The sequence below is a fragment of the Tachysurus vachellii genome, chromosome 19 (genome assembly GCF_030014155.1).
Source record: "Tachysurus vachellii isolate PV-2020 chromosome 19, HZAU_Pvac_v1, whole genome shotgun sequence".
In the NCBI taxonomy this organism is placed as follows: domain Eukaryota; kingdom Metazoa; phylum Chordata; class Actinopteri; order Siluriformes; family Bagridae; genus Tachysurus; species Tachysurus vachellii.
Window position 1 is genome coordinate 6,250,001 of NC_083478.1, and position 20,000 is coordinate 6,270,000.

At 42.2% G+C, this 20,000-nt stretch overlaps 1 protein-coding gene across 5 annotated transcripts in view; it reads right to left on the minus strand.

Annotated features, from left to right (window-relative positions):
- Positions 1-20,000, minus strand: part of casz1 (castor zinc finger 1) — an 83,618-nt gene that overhangs the window by 21,805 nt on the left and 41,813 nt on the right. For 4 of the 5 annotated variants that reach the window (XM_060894915.1, XM_060894917.1, XM_060894913.1 and 1 more), the window contains exons 2-6: positions 14,231-14,797; positions 8,640-9,507; positions 7,260-7,325; positions 4,211-4,301; positions 962-1,126 (exon numbers count right to left, since the gene is read on the minus strand). In XM_060894915.1, coding sequence (XP_060750898.1) covers positions 962-1,126; positions 4,211-4,301; positions 7,260-7,325; positions 8,640-9,507; positions 14,231-14,797 — 1,757 coding nt within the window. The remainder of the gene's footprint in view (positions 1-961; positions 1,127-4,210; positions 4,302-7,259; positions 7,326-8,639; positions 9,508-14,230; positions 14,798-20,000) is intronic. The other variant, XM_060894916.1, reaches the window with a different exon arrangement.

Sequence of the window (20,000 nt, forward strand, 5' to 3'; positions counted from 1 at the left end):
CCTGGCACTTTTCAGCCGTGCAAACAGGGCAACTTCACCATATTGAGTCAAACAATGAAAAAAATGCCACTCTGTTTTTTTCCCCTGTAAATCAGCAGAACGGGTGCCAACATCTGCTGGTTCTCAGAGCTGTTAAAACAAGAGCTGAAATGTCTAATAACAATTACGCCGTTAGGGGGGTTTAAGAAAGAATACATCTTAAGCCATCTGCCCTTGGCCGCTGCACCCCACGGTGAAAAAGCACTCGGGACTGGTGACACCTTGAAAATAAGCAGATGTAAAAAAAAATTAAACAAATCCGCCGGGATATAATCTTCATCTCTCCTCTTGGTACTAAAAGATGAAAAATGTCGAGTTTATATAAACAACTAACTGCATTTTTATCCATGCCAATTAAGGAGCGAGAGAGCGCGAGGGAAGCGCACGGCTGTGTCTTGTTCATCCGTTTTAATTTGTCTCTTATTTACTTTATGACACCTTTTGTCAAACGAATGAAAACTGCTCTTAAATGGTAATTCAGTCCTAATGGAAAAAGTGGAAGAACTGTAACAACCTTTTATAGACCTATAAGCAGCGGGATCATGAAAAGCATCTCAGTTGGTGTCTGGCTCTCTTCCTATGGCTGAGTGGCATCGAGATGGAGGCGTTTCGCGTGCCGCTATAGATGCAGGAGACGTTATCTCTGTGACGTGATCTTGCATGAACGCGAAAAGTTCTCGGATCTTTTCCACCACAGATGCTGTATGTCTTCACTCTCTTTTGAATCAAGACTGTGATTGTGTACCTTTTTTTTTTTTACTTCTAGTGTTCAACCTTTCCATTCTGACCTTAGCCGTGTTAGTTATACAGAGAGATGTTTCGCCTGTGTGTGTGTACATATGTGTGTGTGTGTGTGTGTGTGAAGCAGTGGTGGAGGTAATTAATGGTGGTATTGGTGGTGTTGTTGTGCTACACTGTTTACCTGCATACAGTGGTAGTGAGTGCTCTTGCCGTTCAGGTGGCAGCCGTGGTAATAGACGCTGCAGTCATCCAGAGGGCTGAAGCGCATGAAGCCGTGCTGCAGCGAGTTGTCCCTCTTCTTGTGCATGTTGTAGTGCCTTATCACATCCTGTTTACTGGTGAATCTCTGTTCAGCAGGAACACAGCAACAGGTTACTGAAGGCTGCTGCTAGTTGTGAGTGTGTGTGGGTGTGGGTGTGTATACTGTAGGAAGCTAGCAACATGTTATTTTATCAGTCTGGCAACAGCTGCGCAGCACGAGAGCCAACTGACAGCCAAGTCAGCGATTCGAAGCATGTGTCCAGTGCAAGACGTCTCCGAATGATCTCATGATACAACGAGCGTATGAAATTTGTTTTTTATTTTTTTTTTTGTCCATTTTCCTTCATTCCCTCTTCCCTCTGCCTCAATATGAAGACAAGTACAGTTCTTCCTGCCTGGTTGTTTGCGCAAAATTCTTCCGCCTGCATCTTTATTACTTTTCCAGCGGTTTAATTAAGACGGATCGCTCGACTTGCAAGATCGTAGTTCCGATGTTCTCGGCTTCAGAGAAATTATGTTCCGTTCAGACGATTTCTCAAACGTGTGCGGGGAAAAGAGATGACAAACAAACAAACAAGACACCAAAAATGTTTCGCTTTTCATTCCCCCAGCTGATTGCGGTTTTAATTAAAGTAGTAAAGCGTGGGTTTTTTTCGTTTAGGGTTCGCATGTAATAAGAAGGGAATACACCAAGATTCCCTCCTAAAATGATACGACGCAGCGGAGTGGAGAGAGGAGCAAAAAAAAACAAACAAACAAACAAAAAAAAACGTAAAACAAACAAACGGGATGTAGGGGGAAAACGAGACCTTGAGATAGAAGCGAGGAAACGAATCTGCGGTAATTGGGCTTAAGCTGATGTTACAGGAAGTGTAACAAGAGACAATGAAATCAATGAGCTTATTTTCTACAAAAATGTGCAACAGGAGACAAAAATATGACAGAAACGTCTAAAATGCAAAATGTAACTGGGTATACACGAAGCTTGTCTTACATACAGGGGAAGAAATTGCTCACAGAAATACACAATACACGTCTAATTTGAGCAGATATTGTATATCATGCTTCTCCTTTCAATACAGACAATATATCCAGAGCAATACTCGGTCTGATTAGGGCAGATCCTTCAGATATATGTGATAGAATCATCCAGAAAGGAGGGAAAGAGCTGAAACGGAGCTTTAAGTTTCAGTCAGAGTGGTCATCTAGGGTTATGAGGACCTGCTCCATTTATTTTAGGATTCTCAGTACTGTGTGGGATGAGCACAAGGCCATGAAAGGAGAAGAAGGGCCCGGTGTCGCAGCCGAGTGGCCGGGTAATATTCCACCGCTGTGTCATGTAACGTTTCATGAGTTATTACTTCCAAAAGCCTGCTCATTTGAGCCTTGTTTTTCATTTGTGATACAACCTATCTGCAGATATCTGCCTGTCGTCGCCTTCGTCCCCGAGTCATTAAGCCGCTCGAGGTTGACCCGATCGAGTTGCATTTCTAATGATGTATTTTACAAACGTATGTTTTTGTCTGGCGAGTCGTACTCGGACAAGCTCGACGTGAGCTTCTAAGCTCGTTCGCAGTTTGTCCAACAGCTGTCTTCTTTACTAACAAGATCTCAACATGTTTGTATTGAAAGATTTGGAATTACTACACTTCACACAGAGAACAGCTTTCGGGTCGCGTAAGGATTCCTGACGGCCTCCTTCTCGTCTAGTCGTATTCGCCTTTTCTTTTCCCACCATATGTGCAAGAGTCTGGAGTGCCAGCGTTCTGATCTGCTTAATGCTGATTCTGCTGCGTCGTACATGACAACTCTCGGGACACGGATCAGATTAATAACGTGAAAGGGGGATTAGCAGTGGCCCCAGAGTAATAGCAGATGTCCTCGGAAAAAAAAAAAAAAAAAAAAAAGAGGGGAAAAAACTCTTATTGAGGAATTTATTCTACTAATAAAGTAGTATAGTGTTCAGTGCTACGACACTTTGAATTCACCCTCTCACACAAATTTGTCAGCCACTTCACCACACAGTAAGTAAGGGGCAAAACAGTGGTTTGACACTTTCTTCTGACACCAAGGGCTCGTGAGTTATGGACTCGTCCTCTCATCAGACGAGGTTCCGGAAACATCTCCGCTTGTTTGCTCGGGCGGCTTTTTAAAACGTGAGAGATGGCTGTTTCGAGGCGCTCAACTGTGGCTGTTAGGCTACGACGTTATTCGGCCCACATCATCTCATTTATCAAGGTGTCTGGGAAGTGGAAGGGGGTGTGGGGTGGAGGGGGTGGGGTGTCGGTGGGACGGATGAATTTGCAGCCAGTCTGCTCGACTAAATGGAAAGCTAATAAGAGTTGTGGAGTTTTGGTGAGAGTGAAAATAATATGACGTGATCACATCGTCGGTGCTATTTTTTTATTTGAAATAATTATTTGAAAATACGTCCGAAGGCAGGCTGTGTGTTTTGCATCGAAATGCATATGTACATCATCATATGATATTAACTCAGTTGTTTGACTCTTATATAAAGGTTTTTATGGTGAAAAATGTATATAAAAGAGACAAAAAAAAAAACATCTTAAAGTGCAAATTTGTAATAAATACATTTTTTCCATTTTATTTTTTAATATGTTTTGTTTTATTTACACATTAAAGGCGGTATATTACCTACCCCAATGAGTGACACTGTTACTACAGCTTAATTCAACAAAATCTGTCACTTATCATATTACAATTATATTTCATCTGAAATCCGCAAGGCTGGATAGATGTGTGTGTGTATCTGTGTGTGTGTGTTTTTTTTTTTTGTATTTGTGTGTGTGTGTGAGTGTGTGTGTGTTTTTTTCTATTTGTGTGTGTGTTTGTGTGTTTTTTGTATTTGTGTGTGTGTGTTTGTGTGTTTTTTGTATTTGTGTGTGTGTGTTTGTGTGTTTTTTGTATTTGTGTGTGTGTTTGTGTTTCTTTGTATTTATGTGTGTTTTTTTGTGTTTGTGCGTGTGTGTTGCACATGTGTGTTTGTATGTGTGAGTGTTGCCTGTGTGTTTGTATATGTGTGTTGTGTTTGTTGCCTGTGTGTGTTTGTATGTGTGTGTATGTGTGTGTTGCATGTGTGTGTGTGTGTTGCATGTGTGTGTGTTGCATGTGTGTGTGTGTGTGTGTGTTTGTGTGTGTGTACACTGACCTGATAGTTACACTCGGGGTCCATGCAGTGGTAATGCTCTCTGTACTGATAGGCACAGTGCACATGCCCACAGTGCTGGCTCCCTGAAAACCTGCAAACACAATCAGCCCAAAATCACCACCACCCTCACCTCTACAGATCAAGATATCAGCTTCAAACAACAGAACAGCCACTGCCATGTTGAAAGAAAAGCTTTTATGTGCAATTAAAAGCATAACCTTTTGCAGAATGGTTCCGATTGACTGATTTTCAGCTCCTTCTTGTGAGGAAGTGAAACGTGACCTCTATCCGTACAGGGCCGAGCTTTAAAGGGCAATTTAGCCTTTTATCCTCCACTGATAAACACCCTCACACTGACAGAATCATCTTCACGGAGCACAGGAGCCATTACTGGCGACTACAAACGCCGACGGAAAAGCGAGATCTCCTACCTGCCCACGCTCCCACAACCATGTGATTACAATTCACACTTCAGTCACAGCAATCTCTCCCAAATTAGTTCCACTGGCTTCAGAAGCAGTAGGTAGACTCTTATTAAACTGTAACCCCAGACGTAATTCACTCATTTGCCCGTGCTTTAAACCCTGCCAAATCAGCGCTCGACACTCCAGGTTAACAGGCTGTGCTTTAATCAGGGAAAGGTTAGGCCTAATAGAAAGGTTTGAGTGTGTCTGTATGCTGTGCTACCCTCCCCTTCCTCTCCTCTCCTCTCCTCTCCTCTCTTCTCCTCTCCTCTCCTCGCTCGAGCTCTCGGTGTCTGACTGGCCCGGGCTGCAGCAGATTGGCACTGCTTTAAAGAGGCCCATTTCCTGAGTGTTTACAGGCTGATTATAACCCTGACGATGATGACTGTTAAAAACCTCCAATTACGTTTCAAAACACACAAATAAACATTTGTATTGCTCCTGCCAAGAGCACCATCTGCCGAAGCAGACAGAAAACGACTAGAATTTTTACTCGTAGCGCAGAACGTTTTCAGTGATCACACTCGGGATGTTCGTCAAGGCCGCTTTCGAACCGGGTTCGGATCAGAGCGGAATGATGACGTCGAGGTTGGATTCAATCCACAAGGCTGAAAGGGTCTTCATAAAACTCGTTCATTTAATGAATAGGAATAGAAAGTGACAGAAAAAGGTGAAAGAAGAAACACTTGAACCCAAATACAATTATTGTACTATTTAAGTATTATAATAATTATTGTTCCAATAATTGTATAAATGAATCTTTTTAATTCAGTATATCACATCCAGTGTTTATTTTTTCTTTTTTGTTTGTCAGTCTAAATATTCAGAACGCATCACATATGCAGGGCTACAGCTCTGTTCTTTGGGTCAATGTGGTCAATAAAAAAAAGGGTAGTTGATTTGATTCAGAGTCGATTCGTTAGAACTGAATGGCAAATTTTGTGTGGAAGAGGATTTGGTCTGTGGTTTGAGCTTTGGGTACATTTGACTACCTAAACAAAACGAATGTAGGGTACAATCCAGACCAGGCCTAACAGCCCCCAAGAGTGCCACGCTCACACACTCATCGCTCTGTTCATCCTTGTGTACATTAGGGTCTGTTGGGAGAGCGGTCCACCCCTCTGCTCATCACCCATCTGTATCACTTTGCCGGTGGACAATTCCCACTCGCCGCGTTGGGGGGCTAATGGGCCACTGCTATTCAGCAGCCTATTAAATATTAATACGGTCACGATACAGAGATTGCCGCACATCTCGCGTTACATTGGAGACATGCCGATCAAAGTGCAAGGCAATGGTGGGTGCACGAAAGTGTTTAAGAGGCAAAACTGTGACTAAACACTGCAAAGGAAGCTTTTAAACCTCAAAGTTTTTGTGCTTTTCCTGCTGAGGGGAAGGTGGGTGTAGAAGGGTTTACAAAGCTGCTTTTTAGCGTGACTGTGCTCTCATTAGCGTGGAAGCCAGTGATGATCCTCCCCCAGAGCCCCCCCCCCACGCCCCCGACCCCCCACAACCCTCCCTCCATCCCTCTCTCCCTAAGATGTACCAGGCCGCATTTGCCCTTTTTATGAGTTCTCATTTTCCTTTTTTCTCCTCCTCTTCTTCCCTTTCTTATTTTCCCCAACACGGAAATTGAAACTATATCTGGGCTTATCTGCTGCCTCCCCGCGCATCAACTGCCGAGATGTTTAGACAAATTTTATGCATTATGCAGTGCAAATATCAAAACAGTTCTTGGCAGTGCCAGCAGAAGCCTCATTAAAAATTCCTTAATTAAATCTTCTTGCAAAATGTAATCAGTCCAAGGAGGGTTTTGTGTGTGTGTATGTGCGTGTGTCTGTGTGTGTGTGTGTGTGTGTGTGTGTGTGTGTGTGTGTGTGTGTATGAGTAAGTGCGTGTGTCTGTTAGTGCCAGGGCTTTGATTTGTGGCCTTCATGTTACGGCTTTGGGAGACTAATCATTTACGCCACAGCCTCAGCCTCTTTGAAATACCGTTTTTTCTCCCTTTAAAACCTGAATAAATAAACAAATGATAATCACCTTTCTAGTGTCACGGCGAGATGAACACAGAACCTGATACCGCGGCACACTGAATCTATCTCTATGCTTTGTCTGGATTTGGGAATGTCTGTCATTTAGTTCATTCAGCGTCTTCATTTGTGGCAGAGATACAGAAAATGAAAAAAGGCAATACAAAAAAGAAAGCAACCACTGTTATCTGAGCAGCTAGTTTTGTTAGAAACAGTGCTCAGGAGAGTGTGAACACAGGGGAGTTTTCTTAGAAAAAGCAGTTAATGTGTGAAATGTATTTGCAAACGTTTCCCGATGTTTGTTTAAGATTTCTCAGCCTCTGCCATCATTATTACACGAAGCACAATGCAGGCAGGAAGTGTGCCACTGCCAAAGAAATGACTCGCTTTCTTTTATGTAAATTCATCTTCCTGCTTGCTTATAAGTAATTTATAGTCTCGGCACAAAAGCTATTTTGCTTACATACTTTATTAGTCTATAAAACAGCTTAAAAAAAAAATGATAAAAAATCTCAGCATGGAGTTACTCCAAATTTTGAGAGGGTATTTTCATACCTGGCAATATATTTCTGGTAGACATTGACGTCTTCTGTCACGGGTTTCTCTACAGGATGGCCGTTTCTGTTGTAGTGCACAGAAAAGGGATGCAATTAATGGCAACACATGCTGTCATTAATAATAAAAAAGCTGTCACAATATTTACTTAAGCATTTCAAACTTCGGGCTATCAATAAACATTTTCTAGCGTGTCACAGCAGTTTTATCTGTGAGCGAATCGGGGGGCTAGAACCGAACCTTGATGCATGCCTTCCCAAAAATGAATGCAGAGCTGAGACGTTTCTGAATGTATGAAAGATTCGTGTGCATTTTTTTTCTTGAGAGTGCCCAAATGGAAGAATGAAGAGAAGAGGCGTATCCGACGATCACTATGTGCTTATGATTTTTCTTTATTTTTTTTTATTTTTTTTTTTTTAATTAACCGGCTGTGATTTGAAGGACAACTAATGCTCGTATTGCACTTTTTATCAGCATCTGTACAGTGACTCTGCATGCAGCAGGTTCTCCACAAACCTGACATGGGTGACAGCTCGAGCAGCTCCACGTGGGAGTTAGCCTCGGGTTAATGTACCTCTTAAGGCGTTGGTTTTGGCAGCGGATTACCTGCTGTGAGTGCATGTGTACATGCTCATGGGCGTGTGTGTGTTTGTGTGTGTGTTCTCTGATGTAAGAAGAGCCTGAGGGTTTCTGGGTTCTCATTGAGATAAACCTTATGTACACAAGCAGTCACGCTTGAGCAGAGAAAGTCCCAGCACTGCAACAGCCCCATAAACTGCTTTTAAAATGTAGCTTCCAATCCAGCAGGCCTTGATGTAGCCACTAATAAAACCACAAATTGTTACACTACTCCATATCTTTTTTAAAATGTAATATATATATATATATATATATATATATATATATATATATATATATATATATATATATAATTTCTCAGGGTTTCTGGAAAACAAGAAGCCAAAACGAAGCGTTCCGCTGAGAAACTGACTAGAGAAAAATGAGACCGTGCTAAAATGTATTAATTTGCATCCCATGGCGACACAGTTTTTAGCAGTAATACATCTAACTATCTGGTATCCGTGATCTAAACATAGACTTCTAGGGTTTAATGGGTAATTCATTCAGCGAGGGTGAGAGCCAACCATATATCATCACTGCCATGCCCATGGTGGGGGCTGCCAGGGCTGGAGTGATCGAGTGTAGCTAGCTCAAGAGCAAAGCGTTCAGTGGGCATCTAAAAATTAAACCCCTGATTAATTCAGACAATCATGTTAACACAGAGAACCAATATGCTTCATTTGCGGTGGCCTTATTAACCAATAGGAAAAGCTTATGTCAGAGCTTGAGTGAATTTGTGACGCGTGTGGGGAATCTTACTTGGCTGAGGAAACAGTTCCGGTAGTGATGGAGTCAGTCTTGGAGAAGCTGGACTTCATGTAGTCAGTGTTAAAGCCCATATGACCCCCCTGGTCCACGGGTAGGCATGGGGGTCCGACAGCTCCAGCAGAAGCAGCTGTAGGAATCACGGGCGTGCCTGGGGTGGCCGGGGTGGACGACAGAACACCAGGCATCATAGGAGAATCTCCCTTCCCAGGAAGAAGCTTCTGGATGTTTCGTATATCATATTTGGAAGGACGGCCCACTTTACCTGTCTTAAAAGCTATTGCCCCGCCCATATCAGGGTTGCCTTCTCCAGGCTTGAAGAGGTGCAAATACTTGACGTTCTCCAAGTCATATTTTGAAGGCCTCTTATAAGCATTGCCATTCTGCTGTGTCAGGCTCTCGCCCATCTTTAGTTTCTGGATAAAAAAGTCATATTTTGAGGCGCGGGATGCCAGGTTATGGGTGTTAATGCCAGTGTTGCCGATCTGGGCTTGCTTGTGCTCCATGCTAGGGGAAAACATCTGTGCCTCGGTTCCTGGGAGGCAGGCAGAAGGCGGCAGGATTTTGGAGCTCTTTTCAGGTGTTATCTTCGAGTCCAGCTCTTCGGGTTTGGTGTGCATGGGCCAAGGCAGAGCTTCTCCGACCTTCAGCTTGCGGATGTACTCCTCGTACTTGGAGAAGCGTGCTCGACGTGTGGCCTCCTCACTAGTCAGGGATGAGGGGTCTGAGGTAGCAGCTTTCATCTTCTCAAAGCTGATCTTCTTGGCCAGCTCGTCACGGCCCTGCTGTTCCTCATAGCCAAACATGTGAAGGAACTCGGTCATGGTGTTGGCTGCATAGTCGCGCAGGGCAGAGGCTTCCCCTACAAGATTAGAGTTAACACAACATCGCATGTTGATTATTAAACCTTATTGCATATACTGTATATAATCTGTATACAGTGTAAGGTTGTGCGATATGACTAGATATGAATATCCTAATTCTGTTATAAGTCTGTTAATGAAAGATCAAGTCATTCAGCCTTGTATGCCATTCTCTCCATCATGCACTGTTTTTGCACCACATATGCACATGCAGTACAGAAAATATTTAACCAGTCACCACTTAAAATGCTCTTCATTTACTCCAGCAATGAAAGTTCACTTTTTCTTTTAAAGTTAATTAAAACACACTGTCCTCCCCAAGGACAGAGCAAAAATGCAATAAACGCATAGTTTAATTGCGTTATGTAGAAATTAATTCTGCGCCATTAACTTTCATCCAGGTTGAGGGAAAAGGTTCAGGGAGATGGGCTGGAAGAAATGCTTTGGTCTAAAAAGCAGGAACTGCTAAGTGTGTGTGTGTGTGTGTGTTTGTGTGTGTGTGTGTGTGTGTGTGTGTGCGCGTGTGTAGAGCATGTACATGCACCCAGGTTGCATGTAATGTTGTACACATGCATCTACATGTAAAAAATGTTGTCTTGAGGTAGTTTGTCAGTCAGGAGAGCTGGCATGATGCTTACACCATGTTTTAGATGACAACTTTGCCCCGGTGTCAGATACACTCCCGGGACTCTTGGCCTCTCCCTCTTTCTGTCCTGGCCTAACGCCAGTTCTGCTCCAGACCTTTCCTTCATTTATTTGATTGCTTTTTTCATCACCGGCAAACGTAAGAGAGCAGTAACGCGAGCCTCAGCCTTGGTAATTAATACCAAAATATTTCAGCTTTGGTCTCGTATTTCTGTGTTATGGCTAAATCGGTCTCTCTCCCCCCTGCTTTTCACATCTCATTCTCAGCATGTAAAATAATCCCCAAATTTCCATCGCAGCATCAGGGTTACTCCTCTCCATAGCACATTACAATGAAAGCCGATCTAGCAGATTGAAGGATCATGAAAAATTTAAACCAACTATATGAGGCATTTTTGAGGAAACATCCGCTTCTTTGTTTTGGGTAAAATACTATACAAACCTTCCTAAAAAATTTAAATGATTAAAAAACAATAATAAAAAATCCTTATTAGGCTGAATGAAAGATAAGGGCTGATTTATTTATGTAGCTAGATTCGATCCTGCTGATACTGTAGGGCGTAGATCATTTCAGCTGTTTTATGGCAAAAGCAATTTTTTTTTATTATTTAATTTCTAATTAATAATTAACTCCAAATAACTTATCTTTTAGCAGTGACAAGAACATTTTAACTGTATAAAGAACATGACTCACTCTGATAAGGCTGGATATCAGTCATAAATTTGAAATGTAGTCTCTGTACGATCCTATAGGCCGTGACTGCTTCAGAGCCGTCATGTTGGGTCATGCGATTTTTACCCAGCTTTAAAGTAAGCACAAGGTCTTTAATCTCTATTCCTGAACACTTTCCAAGGACACTAATCAAAGCCACTCATGTATCTGGTCTTATTTCACCCATAGGCTTTAAAACAGTGGGGAAAGTCCCATCATTTCCTTATAGAAATCCCCCTCTGCTGCTCTCAGTAGCTATCTGTGATTACTGTCATTGGCTGTATGTTTAGTAAAATCAGTATTTTTCTGTTTTATTTTCTGTATTCGTGTAAACACTCGTATTGCAGTAGGAATCCTGGTAGTACTCAGAACGAGTATTGTCAGGAGCAACAACTATAGCAGCTGTGTTATTTAAAAAAGTAAAAAATGAAAGAAAATGGACGAATGTTTTTGAGTGTTGAATGCACTATCAATGTCGGTAGACTGATTAGACTTAAACTGCACACATTAATCCAGGACCTGAGAGCAGATAACCTTTTAAAACAGCATGTAAATGAGCTTTTCTTCTCCAACCTTATCACACATCCTCCTAATCATGCCATGTGCATGTGGCTGGGAAGCCTCGGCTTTGGCGGAAAGGTACGATTTGCCTGGGTGCGCTCCTGACTCGCCTCGTTCGCTTTACCTCCCTCTCTCTCTCTCTCTCTCTCTCTCTCTCTCTCTCTCATCACTGCAGAGTGTAAAAGAAGTACCCTTAGTCTTGCCACTTTATGCTGCCACATTCCAGCCTATGACACAGTCCTTGTCTGCGTTTGAGGCAATTGAGCTACATTTTTTTTCCCGCACTCTCTGTGATAACAAATAGGCACTAGGGTATATCTCTATTTTGCTCACCAAACATGGCCATCGAATCCCGAGGTGAACATCTGAATGTGTGTGAGAAGGGAAGAAATGATTAGGACCCACTTATAGGGGGTTGAGGGGGAGGGGGGAGGGGGTGGGTGGGTGAGGGGATCTATTTATGGACTAATCAAGGATTTACTGACAACTTGAGTACGACAGGAAAATGTCTGGTGCTAGTCATTCAGTTTGTTTTTAGCTGTTTAGCATTTAAATCGGTTTAAAAATATGGATTAAAATGAATTTTATATGGAGGAAAAAATATCAACAAATAAAGAAAAAATATTATTTAGAAGAAACGACCAATGACCCAGATGAGGTGGGTTTCCTTTAGATTCTGGTTCCTCTCTAGGTTTCTTCCACATATGATCTCAGGCAGTTTTTTTTCTCGTCACAGTTGCCTCAGACTTGCTTATTTTAGAGATAAATATAAATTGAATCTAAAACTTTTCTAGATTTTTATATTTCTGTCAAGCTACTTTGAGAGAATATCTATAGCTAAAAGTGCTATAAATAAAATTGAATTGAATTAAAAGTCGACAAAACAGAATTCCTTTTTAACTACTTATGGTACGTGTATCGCAGAGTTTACAAACAAATAAATAAATTTCAAAAATGGCCCTGAAGATTAAAATAAATATAAGACACATAACCTTTGAAGAGAATTGCACCCTTGATCTGGCCGATATGATCCGCCGCTCATCTCAGTTGCTGCATTAACAGACGCTTTGTACAGAGCTGACTTTATTTTACGGGCTGTGTGAGAATTGTGCGAGGCGTCAAAGTGCTGCACGACGAGCGTTCTGGGCTCGTGGAGCTGATAGGGAACCCACACGGTGCCTCCAAGTGAGGAGTTAAATGTTTTGAAGGTCGCAGTTTCTCTCATTGATCTTGCAATGTTTGTTAATTACATTGTCACTGATGTTGTGAGAGATAATTAAGCCACTATGTTTATATGCATAATTATGTGCGCTCTGCATCAGCCTTTGAAAGACAGCAGCGAGGAAAGGGAAGGGGGGAAAATATTTTAATTGTGAACCGCGCAGTAACATGGCAATATAGATGCCCTAGTTACAATTAACAAAAGAGGAGGAGGGAGAAGAAGAGAGGTGTTGGGGGTGTTTGGGGGGGGAGGAGGGGGGCAAGTCAAAAGAAAAAGAAAAAGAAGAAGACGAAGAAGAGGAAGAAGAAGAAGAAGAAGAAGAAGAAGTGTGCTTGATGTAGCCTTGAAACATTGCTGTTAGATGCAAACTGTAAACTGCCGTAGATTATTCATGTGTCATATTTACAGCTTTTATTTATTTATTTATTTATTTATTTATTCATTTTTTTTTTTTTTTTACAAATGGAACTAATTAAAACCGCAAACATTTGCTGAGAAGACCTTCGATAAGACCAGACCACTTTCCTGTACTACATAGCTGCGAGGAAAGAAAAGCAGAATTTAACTGCCACAGGCAAACAGTCACGCTAGTGGAAAATAAGATGAAATGGAAAATAAGTCTTCTGAAAGTACTGTAAGTTCAAAAAAATGTACCAGACCAACCAGATTTTAACTGCTGTACTGAAAAAAAGGGGCAGCGTCGCCTTATCTGCGTTTGTTATCTACTTCAGCTTGAGTGGTATTGTGCTTCGAGCACTACTGTACCTCAGAGATCGCAGATAAGTCAGCGGCCAGTCTCAAAGTTCAGCCCGTTGTTAAGCTGTAAATATTTGTTTTTGCTGTTTTCTGGTGTTATTGCCACTTTATAGGATATGCTAGCAAGTTTGCCATCTAATCTGACTGATAGTAACGTCTGATACTAAGGACAGAAAGCATACGCTTTCAAGGCAAATTTTTTTTTTTTCCAAAGGTCAAAAAGCAAAATACTTGGATGGTACACAAGTGTAATTAGACTGTTTTTGCAAGTAAGGTACTCATAAAAATATGAGCTCTCCCTAAGCACAGTTTTTTTTCCCCAGCATGCACATGTAGCTGTTTCTTATTTAATATGTCGTAGGTGAGACGGATTCAGTGTTACAGAGTTAATGATGGACACTTAAAGCACAAGAGCCTTGGCTACTAAAGTGCTGGATTTGGTAGGTAGTAAAATAAAAGGGTGAAAATATAATCCTGGGTGTAATATAATATTTAATCTGCCCTGCCAACACTTTTGCTCTCTGCTGCTCTGTGTATAACACAGTTTTCTCTGTGAGCCTGTTTGAAATATTCAGTTATTGTTGCAGGAAATCACATAAGTTCCTGTCTTCCCAGTTCCACCTGTCAGAATAGTGTCATTGGATAGGCATGTAGTAACTCTAGATAGTGCTTTCAGATAAAAAATCGTTTAAGCCTGGAAGAATACAGCTACATTTCCTGTGTCAGACTCTCCTTGTTGTTATAGTGGTATTGTCTTGAATGGTTTGAGGAAAGAAAACTAAAGTAACATCTAAGGAAAAGCTTTGAGTGCTGGAGGAGTTTGTACCTGGAGAAGTGAAGGAAGCTTGGCAGTTAGGCGTTTCGCTGGACGGCGGGAAGCTCTTCTCTTTTTGAGGACTATCCGAGTCCCGGTCGTCATGGTAACTGCCCTCGTGAGACATAGGCATTGCTTCGGCTTCATTCCCGTTGTCTTCATCATCGCTGCAGCCTTTGGGCTGGACCATGTACACGCCCTCGGGAGGCCCGTCCTCACCGCCATTGGCTTTGGAGACCTTAGGCTCGTCATCGTCCATGGATGCCGGATCGTCAGCATACTCACCGTTCACCCACTTCTCGATGGCCTCACGCCGTTTCTGGTCATCCTCCAGGCTCTGACCCAACGTCAGGCCTTCGGAGAAATCGCTATCGGGTCTGTCGCCCTCGTCATAGTGCGAACTGCCCCGCTCGCTGTTGTCCGCCAGGCTCTGGTCGCCGTCTGCGTTCTGGGAGCTGCCATCGTACACCACTTGCCGACTCAACTTGGCACAAATAGCGTTGAGCTTCAGGCCACCTTTTCTTTTGGCGGCCATTGTGGATTTTCCTGAGGTCTTTTCAGTGCATAAACCCCTTTCAGCTGCACATAAGAAAGAGAGACAGAGAAGAAGAAAAAAAAGCAATTTAGACAGGAATTGTTGATAACTAAAGCAATATTGTAATTCCACGACTATGACCCTTTTCCTCAGATACAATTATACAGCTACAGATGAGGGTTAACAAAGCATTTCAGAAGAGTGATGCTGCTCCTACACGCCACTTACACGCCGTATAACAAAGGCTTTCACAGGAAATAATGAAGTAGACTGAAAAAAAAATAATAAAAAACTCAGTGCTCATTCTGCCTTTATATTTTTCTTAAAATAGTCAAGTCAATTCGCCAATTCAACAGTAAGAAAGGAAAAGATTAAGTTACATGTACAGTATATACTGCAAGAACCAAAACACAGAGAGAGAAGATTAGAGGACAGACTTCATCTTTTTTGTCACTGAGAACCTAGAAGCAAAAAAGACGACTAGATCACAATCGGACCCCCAACGGCGCACTGAGCAGCCACGGCATTGAGATTTAATCCTTGACATGACAGCGGAATAAAAACAGCCTGACACTGTAGACTCTCTTTACCTAAAGAGGCCCAAGCTCCTGCCAATGAGAGCTCTGTTCAGCCTTAACTCTGACAGCAAGGGGACATGACGGCTTCTCTGCAGAAAGCTCTAGAAGGCACAGGAAAATGGCATAAAGGAAAATGATGGAGCTTTCATTCAGCAGCTGTTAGCCCAGAGCCTTTAACCCTGCACCGTCTTCCCGTCCGACAGATGCGGTCACGGAGAGCTGGTGCCATGTGGAGCCTACAGTGTGCTAGGCTTACTGTTCAAACACACCTGACTCAACTCGCTAGCAGATTATGAGTATTGAAGCAGGGAACGATCAAAAGATAGCAGACTTTTGTGCCTCCTGAACTAGCATTGTGGTAAAAAAGTGTCAATGCAATCGAGCATAGAGATTATAATCTTAATCTCAGGTAGAACTAACTTTAATCTTAGCTTGCATGCTTTGAAATCAAAATCTAAAAATGGCTTAAATAACATTTCAAATGACTATTCTAGCTTGGATGATGCAATGAATCTCACAATTTGGAAATCCCCTCTAACACACACAGACACACACACACACACGTTAGCTAACTATCTTGCCAACAATTAGCCAGATCTAAAAACAATAATCTAAAAGGAAATGTAAAAGGTACATAACTGGTTACCAGGCAGACATCTTTGGTCACTTATAATCAAAAGCAGGAACCTTTTGAGAACTTGACATGCCACATATAGTACAGAACAGCAGCATACAATTAAAATTGTTCCACTGTGGAAGTTCCACAGGATGATGTGGTATAAAAATGTCAGGTTGGTGGTCTTTTAGAGATCAAAATGTTTATCTTAGATTCAAAGACACACACACACACATACACACACGCACACACACACTTCCTGTGTGAAGCTCATTGACTAGCAGACGGCAGGTCCGCTGAATACACGTGTGCATTAGGTGTGCAGTGGCTCCAGAACTCACCTGCACCATCCAAATGGATGATATGTATGAAGTGTCGTAACCCCCAATCAAAAATATACTAACCTTAAGCTAATGCATTACATAAATGATCTGTTCTAAATGTGTTTCTAATAGACTCTCTGTGTATGCGGAGTTTTCTTTCTTTTTTGCTTCTCTTTTTTTCTTCTTTTATCCACTCATCACACTTCAAACTAATTCATGCCATGATTATTTTAATTAAACTTTCCATGTGTAATTTTAAGGGTTTTTTTTCTTTCGAGAAAGACACAGTGGATACGAAGAACATTTATTTATCCACCACACACACACACAGCCAGAATTGCCTTTCTGACCTGTTCTCATTAAGGCATCAATAGAAAACGGAGGACATACCATTCTTGTGCAAACACATGCACCAGATGATCTAATCAGGATTTCCCACTCACTCATTCCATAACTACACTATTACTCCACATTGTCTCCAGTTTTTCTCTTTTTTTTTGTGTCAAGTGTTAAATTCACACAGCTGAAGGTTAACCTGTCCTGTCAGACAGCGTCCTGGGGGCCCTGTGGCCTCGGCACATGCTTTCTCAGTTACCGTGTTTGTGCTCAGCCCTTCCTTTCTGAAACAATAAGCTGAGGAATTACATGTCGTGTGGCGTCCCATGCCTCTCTGTAACACACACACACATACAAACACACCACTAGAGTCTAAACACTGGTGAACGGCAGGCTTTCACCCTGAGACAATTGCGGGGCCGGGGTGAAGGGTTCATGCTGCAGAGGGCAGCAATTCAGGACCAAAAAAAAAAATCAGCTGGAAAAACTATTAGGAAGTGGAAGACATAAATTCTAAAGTATTTTTTCAGAACACCTCCGAAGGAAGATTGAGGTCATTTGGGCGTAACGGTACAGGTCGTTTTTCTGGTTACTGAGCCGTAATTTCATGCTTTAAGTAAAGATTTCCCGAACATCGCAATCTAGCTTCACCTTGTACGGAGCGCTTTCTTTCCATTACCCACAATTTTGTGTGCGTCTATGCTAACCAGCGCACAATCGTGTTCAGCATCGGTCGATTCTGAAGATATGATCCTAATCGAAATGTCCACAATATTAGGACCACCTGTATCGTTTATGACCTCATCAGTCAATCACGTGGCAGCAACACAATGCATACAGAGGATACGAGCACAGGTCAAACATCTATGAGAAAGGTCTGAGGAACTGTTTATCAGGATTGGTTCTAGCACGAATACCTTCAACAGCTACTCTTTAAAACCATGGTGAGCAAGAAAAGCAAACCAGTGAGCATAATATTGAGGCTTCAAAAGCAAAGCAGACTACATGGGTTTTGACTTCTATCATCCAAGAACAGGAAGCTGAAACTAGGCACAAGAACTCATCAAGAACATGTTTCTCACAGGAGCTCACTGGATGTTTTCTGCACCAATAACATTAAGTAAACTCTTACTCATACTGTTGTGCATGAAAAATCCCATGAGGTCTGCAGCGTATCCGTCGTACTGCTGCTTAACGATCGGCACGACTGGATAACTACACGAACGTGTTCCTAATAAAGTGGACAGCAAGTGTATATGTTGTATTATACAGTCTGGTGTGCATTAAAAGTCTTGTGTTATGTCAGCACCTGTGGTTAAAAGAGTAATAAAAAGAATAATACAAGTCAGAGTTGAACAAACAGGCCTAGCCACTCATAACCGTTGATTTTGAGTGCACGCCTGACAAACCGAGCCGCCTCTGCTTTTGCCGACACTGCCAATTGCTATGGTAACTGTGCTGTTTACCTCCAGTCGTTTGTGTGCATGATAGCGTACAATGCGATAAAATCAGCGGGGACGGAGATGAAAGCACAGGCACTCACACGGGAGGCTTTCCAGCTCTCATGGGACCGGCGTTGACGTTCACAAAAATAGGTGTAACAAGCAGCAAAGCCCTATTAATTCCACACTCTGACCTGCTTTTCTAAGCGCAAGCGAAACGACGGGGATTTAGCCGGGTCTCGGAGGTGCTCGAAGATGCTCGTCCACCTCGACTTCATAAACGAAGCAGCAGGGATCATCATAACTAAACCAAACTTGTTTTTCTTAAGTGGATATGTTTATTGTAACGCTGACAAGATTTTTACGGAAAGACTGCAGAGCTGGAAGCCGGGTAATCCCGTTACTGTATAAGGAAAAAAACCTTTGCGAAAAAAAAGAATGCTCCGACTATTTTAAACAATTTCGACAATAAGAGCGAGAGAGGTCTTTCGTTTTATCTCCACAGCACAAGATTTACATCAAAGGCCTCATAAGTCTGCTTCTTGTCAGAACGGCGCTACGTTGCCGCAGCGAATGCTAAAAAATAACTAAGTTTAAAAAAAAAAAAAAAAATGAACGAACGAACGAACGAACGAAAGAGCGCTCTCTCTCCTTAAGTCAGACTGTCACGGCTCTCCAGACTCTCCGTGTCTTCTTGTTTAATGCGAAGCTTCTGTTTATGTGCCAGAATGATATCATGCCCAATCAAGTGGTGTTTCAAATCCTAATAATGCTGTTGGAAGTGCATTATTTGTGTGAACGTGTGCAGACTGCAATCAGCCTGCCAGAGTGGGGAAGTGGCTGTTAATGACTGCTTAGATTGGCATGTCCTATCCTCTCCCTCTCTTTCTCACTTTCTCTCTACTCCTTTTCTCCTTCTCTGACAGACACGGTATACACAAAAATTGTAGGAGATGACACATGCGTTTATCACCTGCCATTTTACCGGCAGGCAGAATGTTCTAGAGACAAGCCACACCAAACCACACCTATTTCCCAACATAGATCTGCTGCCTGCGATATTCTATAGGCAATATGTTCCTGTGTGTTCTGCTTTACTGAGAGACTTGTGGCATCTGTCTATAAATCTATAACCTGATCCCCGGTCCAGCCTCGTAGTCATGCAGGGTGTTAATGCTGTAATGTAGGGAATTCAATCGCCATTTCAGCATAGCTTGACTGACAAGGACAAAACCCCCATCATATGGTGAGTTAATTAATATAAAATAGGCATGGGAAATGGCAGGATTGTAAGAGATTATTTTTCATTATTTAGCATGCTTCACACTTTCATCCCTTCTTCACTTGGTTCTTAAAAAGCACCTCTATATGATCATAACCTCCTCAGCAGATTAAGTGACAAGGCCGGCTCTTGGCCTGTGCATGCATGAACTCTTTGTGTCCTTGTTTAACATGGAAGTCTGTATCCAAAGCTCTCTGTGTGTGTGTGTGTGTGTGTGTGTGTGTGTGTGTATTTCCTACCCACTACTCATACATACACAAAAATCAACAAGAACCAAACTCCCACACCTGAAATAAAAATAAAACAGTGCAATACTGTTTTTATTTTATAAAATTTACAGGTTGCAGGATGTGTGTGTGTGTGTGTGGGTGGGTGTGTTTCCACGCTCCCCTGAGGGTGTGAACGTGGGCTCAGGGAAGCCAAGCGGAAAGCCACTGATGGACCAATCCTCCAGTCTCCTGCATCTGGCCCCCTCTTTCACTTTTATTACACAAGAATAACAATAAGCAGGTCCGCGACCCCGTGTCCAGATTTGCCGTAATTTTTTCCAACAGTCTGTGCTGATGCTCCAAATTTACATTTTCTGCATGCATATTTAATTGAGTTTTGTCCCAGTGGTGCGGAAATGATTTGTTTTTTGCTCTCTGTTCACTTGACTCCTCTTCAGAGT